The sequence below is a fragment of the Gossypium raimondii genome, chromosome 4, assembly GCF_025698545.1.
Source record: "Gossypium raimondii isolate GPD5lz chromosome 4, ASM2569854v1, whole genome shotgun sequence".
NCBI classification, from domain to species: Eukaryota; Viridiplantae; Streptophyta; class Magnoliopsida; order Malvales; family Malvaceae; genus Gossypium; species Gossypium raimondii.
Window position 1 is genome coordinate 4711356 of NC_068568.1, and position 7194 is coordinate 4718549.

At 34.3% G+C, this 7194-nt stretch overlaps 1 protein-coding gene across 6 annotated transcripts; it reads right to left on the minus strand.

Moving 5' to 3' along the window:
- Positions 1 to 3626: 3626 nt before the first annotated feature.
- Positions 3627 to 7194, minus strand: LOC105779737 (E3 ubiquitin-protein ligase RING1). Of its 6 annotated transcripts, none has more exons than XR_008195045.1 (4): positions 6103 to 7193; positions 4632 to 4758; positions 4419 to 4472; positions 3627 to 3880 (listed from the first exon to the last, which is right to left on the minus strand). XR_008195045.1 is itself a non-coding variant. In XM_012603639.2 (2 exons), the coding sequence occupies exon 1, from the start codon at positions 7122 to 7124 to the stop codon at positions 6108 to 6110; it is 1017 nt and encodes a 338-aa protein (XP_012459093.1). In that variant the 5' UTR covers positions 7125 to 7192; the 3' UTR covers positions 3627 to 3880; positions 6103 to 6107. The 6 variants fall into 6 exon arrangements, 2 of the variants coding, with proteins under 2 accessions (XP_012459093.1, XP_052485258.1); XR_001129111.2 differs by having other exon boundaries at positions 4548 to 4758; XR_008195046.1 differs by lacking the exon at positions 4632 to 4758 and having other exon boundaries at positions 6103 to 7194.

Below are 7194 nucleotides of genomic sequence, written 5' to 3' on the forward strand. Positions count from 1 at the left end.
ATGTAATTATGTAAATGTAATATTAAATTTAAAATATATATAATAATTATATCCGGGCCGGGCCGGGCCCGGGCCAAAAAAATTTTGCCCGAGGCCCGGCCCGTTTTCTTAACGGGCTTCTTTTTATGCCCAAGCCCATATTTCGGGCCTATATTTTTACCCAAATCCTCCCAAATTTCGGGCGAGCCGTCGGGCCAGGCCGGGCCGCCCGGCCCATGAGCAACTCTAATCAACACCCCAAAACATGGTTTTAACACTAAAAAACCATGAAAACCATAACGTCCCAAATGCTATAACTTATTTGAGTGTTATTTGTGACATATATATTGATTTGGTTCAGTGGTTAAGTGTTGGGTTGTGTGCTTAATGCCTTGTTGTTTGATTTCTTTTTATTAATTTTATTCCAAAACCTAGCTTGTCACGCTTAAAAATATTTGTTATTTGTGACATGTATATTGATTTGGTTCAATGGTTATAACTTGTATGTTTGTTTACAAGTGTGAGGCATTGGCTCAAACTTGTTTTGCTTAAAAATATTTTCATTTTAAAAATTAAGAAGTTATTTCATCATTACATGCATATATTGCATTTTACATTAAACACCAAAATTGTAAAATAGAAACAATGTTTTGCTCTTCGTTGATATGCATACCTCTCAAGGCTCAAGCACCATCGAATTTGAAAGACATAATAATCAAGTTTCCTTATTCAACAAAAGAGGTATGTATTTCTTCAAAAACAAAAAACACAATATCGTTGTCTCTTCAACATTGCACGTATTCTTCAATTCATCACCTGAAGATGTCTTCAAAAATCCTTAATTAATATTTGCAGCCAATTAAATTGTTCATACCACTAGCCTTAAACCATCACAAATTATTCGCTATTTTCTCCCATCTTAATAAATTCTTCCCTAATTTAAAAAGTTTATATATATGCATACATAAATATGCATTGATTGGGGAAAAAGATTTGAATCTACAATTTCGATCATATTGTAATTGAACCGAAAGTTCGGTATGAAAGATAAATACTACTTTAATGTACTGTAAATAATAAACCAACACATGATAAGTTATATAAATTATTTTCGGGATCATCATTTTTCGAAATTAGATAGAATTTTTTAAAAAATTATATTATAGTGCTTAGAGAAAATACTAGAAAATTGTAAAAGGAAGACAATTAGTATGCGTTTTTTCACTTCATTTTGTCATCATCAAAACATTTTCTCCTCATCACTTAGTTGCATGCAAATAAAATTTTAAGAATAATTTTCATTATTCAATGAAAATTTCGGAAATAAGAAAGTTAATCCAATTTTTTTTTCCATTCCATGTTAAAATAAGAGATATTTACTTGCTCCATTGTGATTTGTTAGCATGAAATTATCTAGAAACGATGTCAAACCTAAAGACAAATTAGAAACATATAATTAAGAATTGTCTTTGCTATAAAAATGAATTAAGAAGAAATTTTGGATGATTTTAATCGTAAAGTTAAAACTATTTCTTGGTGGTAGGCTTGGCGGTGTTGGAGATTGAGTAATAGAGACGGCTAAAGGTTTGGCAACAACCTCATTACTCAATTTTTCTTTTCTTTCATCATCTTACATCAATTAACAAAGAGAGGAAGAAGAAAAAATAAGAGAAAAGAATAAATAAATTTGGGTATGAGAAGAATAAATTTGTTTTAGTGAGATGAGAGAGAATGTATAATGATACACATTGCCATTGAGTAATGCCAAATGGTAAAATATATAATCTTTTGCCAAGGCTAAATTTTTGTTGATAAAATATCAACCCCCAAATAAGGTTACAACATTTAGAAACCACAAAAAATCCGAATAAAAAACACACCTAAAGGAAAAACAACAAAAATGCCACTCCAACTTTTACACTCGTCGACATTAAGAAAAAATGTTCCTCTTGGTTTAAGATTTAAAAATTTACAATGTTCCCCTCAAGATGATCGAGATGGAGACTTTACAAGATAGTGTTGGAATTAAATATAATTCATGTTATGGCTAACTGTATTTAGCTTCTTTATCTACCAAAAAATTAAAAAATAATTATTCATATAAAATTATTAAAATGCTATATTTAAAAATAATTATTTTTTAAACAATGTCATAATGAAGCTAATGGTACTAAAATATAGTAGTTATGCCAAGGTCAAAATGCCGTTTTGGTTTGATTAATTAATAACAAATGGTAATAGTGATTGCCATAATTTATTTAGAATAATGGTTGAAGTTTTTGTCTAGCATTTAAATTACACGAAATTAAATTAGTGTAAAAATAAATTTTATTTTAAATAAATATTAATGTTATACATAAATTTGGATTCAATATATAATTTAATACAAAATTTGTAATTTATACAATAGCTCATATATATGCATAGAACTTTGATCTTTATCTATTTAAACACATTTAAATTCCCTTGTTTGATATGATAATTATATACTGCATATAAATATCTTCTTCTTTTTCATTTTATATTTCTATCCTGTAAACACTTCAAGGGTTAAATTATAAGTAACATTGAATACATATGAAATATTTGCTGATCTTTTCATAAAACAAATTAACAAAAAAGTGAATGAGAAGAAGATAAATTAATGAACATAAATCATTTCAAGAATAATATTTAAAATAGATAAATAAATAAAGTAAATTGAAACTATATTTTATGAAGTGATAAATAACTCTAATCTCATTATTTTTTAACACTATTTTGTATCAAATAATTCTATCAGATAATTTTATTCTCAATTGTAAACGTATTTAACTGAATATTTTCAACTAATTCAACTAATCAAATGGGCCCTAATTCTTCTAGTACTTATATGCAGGTGTATATATATTAGTTGATGAGAATGGGAAACACAATTGAAGCCACAAAATCATGAACATGTGAAACAAACAGATCCCGTGTCCACTTGTTTTTTTGGAGGTATTAATGAAAAGGACCTCCTTTTCCTTTTTTTCTCTTCTTCAAGATAATGAGATTCAATTAGGTACTATTATAATTATTATGGACCAATGAAGTGTTGGCACTTGCCACATCACCTGTTTACTTCAACACTAGCCCTAAATCCTTTTACCTAACTACACGCCTTTACTTTTTCCATTTCATGTTTGCCCTTATAGATCTCATATTATATTTTCTATACATGCAACTATACTACAAAAGTGAAGGGAATATGAGCTACAAATACAAGGATCGAACACTAATTAAAACCAACCAACTCGAATCCACCTAAGTTTGGTCACTAGACAAGTGACATGATCGACATATTCATAAGGGTGAACTGTATTTACCCAGAATTCAATATAAACCGAAACCAAACCAAACACCATGGACAAACTATCCGGTACTATATCCTTGCCTAGAACTAGAAACGAACTATTTAGCTCTCAGCAACTGAGAGCGTGCAGGGTCAGGACTCGTTAGAATAGAGAAAGTGATAATAAACCTCACCTTCCTCGGGTAATTGAAAACATGGAAATGTGCTTTAAAATATTTACCTTTCTAGATTTACTTCTCTGATGGTGGTTCAGTTATGCCTTGCAACAGATGAAGAACTCTTCGGAGCTGTGACTAGTTTCATATAGCAATAGTTTGAAGATATAAGGGGGGAGAAAATTAAGCAGGGATCAAAGAATCTATACAACAATGTATGAAAGAGTAAATGCGGTTGTCGTTGACAAACAAAGCTGTAAAATTTTCAGATGTACATATGATACCCAATAGCAAAACACTAATCTCAATTCTCCATGTTTACACACAACTCTCATACCCAAATTCTGTGAGTAGATGTTTTAGCACCATGTCAAATGAAACAAATGTGGGCACTTTGTTGTTACATTTTGAGCTGCCAAAAATCAAATCTAAGTTAGAATGCCGTTATACAATTATGACTCGAGAAAATTGCATTCAAACAGACCATGTAAATGCAGGCAAGATAATAAACCTGCATTTTGAATATGAGTGAAAGTGAAACTGCACTATGCAAAAACATGTACCACCATAAGAAGTTAGCTCTGATATGAGTATCACAATACAGTTGATGATCAATATATGGCAATTTATATAACTACAAATATACAACTCCAATGGTTAAATAACAGAACTATATTTTTTTTCACACTTTTCCATCAAGCAGTCTTAATTCATGAGCAACCAAAGTATGCACAAGTATGGAGACCTTGATGATTAACAAAATGCCTTTTGGGCAGAATATAATTGATTTTATAAACCAAATTTGCTAAATACCCGACTCACTTTACTGGATACAAACGAAAACCAGAATAGCTGGAGACGGCAGCAATATGGTATGATAACAGAGATCAGTCTTTATAGAAAACCCGCTAAATAAAATTTTAACCTATTTTGGAGAGAAAGATATGCACCTTCTTCAAGTAGGCATAAATTGAACCTAAACCTTATCCCAGTTCCGCTGCACCCTAACATTTTAGCTAACAATTAATGCTCTTTTAGAAAGGTAAAGAGGGGATTAACAATAAGTTCAAACTCCTTACAAGGTTATTAAGCAAACATGGATTATCAGCATATCATCAACTCAACTGAGCATATTGAATTTAAGTTCCCAGATAATATAATACCACTATTTCAACAGCATCAAAATTTATTCAGATTGGTTGATTGAACCACAGTTGGAGTGGGGAAGAACTTGCGCTCAAGTCTTCAATTGACACCCATCCCAGGTTCAATCCGGGGACAGCCCTACCCCTTATTAAAAAAAATCAGATTGACATTTGACATTGGTCAGTATGAATGCAAGAGAAGGCACATGCAGCATTAAAAGAGAAGAATCAAAAGCTACTAGCCACTCTCAGTATTAAGATGTTCACTAGATTTCAGCAAGATGTTCTCTCAAAAAAAAAAAATAAAGCAGTCTAAAGAAAATAGAAAAGGTTTAACGCCCCAGTGCTAAGACCACAAGTGTCTTCAGAAAGCTTAACAATAAAATAACATGCAAGACAATCTATACACAAGTTTGAGAACTTGGCAGGAGTAAATTCCATGGGTTACAATGTCAGTGCCACAAGTTCATAAACAGCAAGTATATAATGAAATTATGCTTCTATATTTTAATTCCTCACCCTGACACCCTCACAACTACTACTTTTCTCCACAACTTATGTTCTCCTTCACCTTATTACCTAAATAAAAAGACAACCCAACTGCCACTCTTTTGTGGAACAACACGTCAATCAGATGCCAATATTCCAGAATAAAACAGTAAAATTCCCTACATTATCATTGTACTTTTTAACTTCTCATATCAAAAGCTAAGCTACACTATGGGTTTTGAAAGCACAAGACAAGAAAGTTTTTGATACTTAATCAAGTTCAGACTTCTCCTTTCCCTCGAAAGGTTAAGATAGGATTAAACATGTATAACCTCAAAAATGTATTATTTATCTCCACCTTCATATTTATCAACTACACTCTTTATAGATAATTACCAAGTTGAATGGACAGTGAGCACACAAAATGAAGTGCTAATAAACTCAAATTGTAGTTCTTGCTCAGTGACTCTACTAGTGACATTTTACAAATATTTTTATAAAGAAAGATGAAAGATGGTTTTGAAATTTCAAGGCATCATGGTGTCAATGAATTCAATGAAATAGTCTAAAACAGCCTTTCAGACATTACATTTGACAGTCAGTGACTTCCAAGAAAAGAATGCATCTATTCGTCTTTGACTAATTACTTCCTATAAAATTCACACAATTGCATGTTTCATTTGTTGATCAAATGCTGCAGGATCCTAAGGCAATAAAAGAGCTTCATAACATGCATGAAAATTCGATAATTTGTCATGCTTAGCAGGCATTCTCATTTTCTTCTCCAGATTCCTCATGACCTTGGAATACCCAAAACTCGGATGAAAAGCTTCACTATATTAGCTGGTAAATTCATTTGATCATCATTCAACACTAAATTTGATTCACAATAAATTGAACTAAAATCCCAACTTTCAGAAACACCAAAATTATCAAGATAGCACTAGAAAAAAGGGTATCATAATGCATACAATTGTTAAAACAGAATAAAGATACTCACAATTCTCAATCCAAATCTTCTTGCCTGGTCTCTGCATTATCACCTGGTGCAGGACCAGGTCCCCGAGCCTGAAACGGCCAAGGCAGCGATATCCTAAAACTCCTCTCGACAGTCCGATTATCCCCATCAGACCTCTGCCCACTATTATCACCGTCATTACCTGCACTGGTCCCTTGTGCCCCGCGAACCCTCCTCTCATAATCAGGATCATCAGTAGGCAGCTCGTGACGACACACGGGGCACGAATTATGCAATTCCAGCCACGGCAATAAGCAATCCTTATGATAAAGATGCTTACAGGGCATCTGCTTGGCTTCAGTTCCTTCCTCGAAATCGTCCATGCAAACTGCACACTGGTTGAACTCCGAATTCAAGTTATTCTTCGTTATATTCACCGAAGGTAGCGCTTCAATGGCTGATTTAGATGCGGGTGGGGTCCCATACCGGTTAGGGTCGTTTTCGGCCAGCTGCTGGATCAATTGCTCAAGGCCCGGTCCGATGAAATAATCCCCGATGTTCGCCGGAAGCCGAAAGCCCTGGTCGGACGGATTGTTCTGGATCACGAACTCGATCTGCGCCCCGCTTGAACGCAGATCGTTGAGATGATTCTGGATGAAGGTAAACGGATCGAAAGCGAACGGGTCGCCTCGACCTGAGCGGGTCGGCCCAGATAGGCTAGGGTTATTAGGGTCAATAGAAGCAGAGGGTGAGGTAGTTGTGGATGAAGAGGACGGAAAAAGGAGCGGAAGGAGGGAAGCGAACGGATCCGATAACGTCAAGAAAGGGTCATGGAACGGGATTGAGTTCGGATTCGGGTTTAGGAAACCGGAACCTTGATTAGGGTTTGGGTTGTCGTATTCTTCGAGGAAACCCTCGTTGCAAATGGGACAAGTCGGATCAGAAGAGGGAGGGGATATTGTTACGTTAACGGTACGGTTGCATTGGTAGCAAAAGAAAGGCTTATTGGTTACGCCGACGGTGTTAGCGCCGCCGCCGCCGGTGACGTTCCCGTCGGACGACATGTTTCACCTTTTAGAATTGTTTTGGACGGAAGAGCCAGAGAGGAAATGAAATGTGTATTGAAGGGGGTCT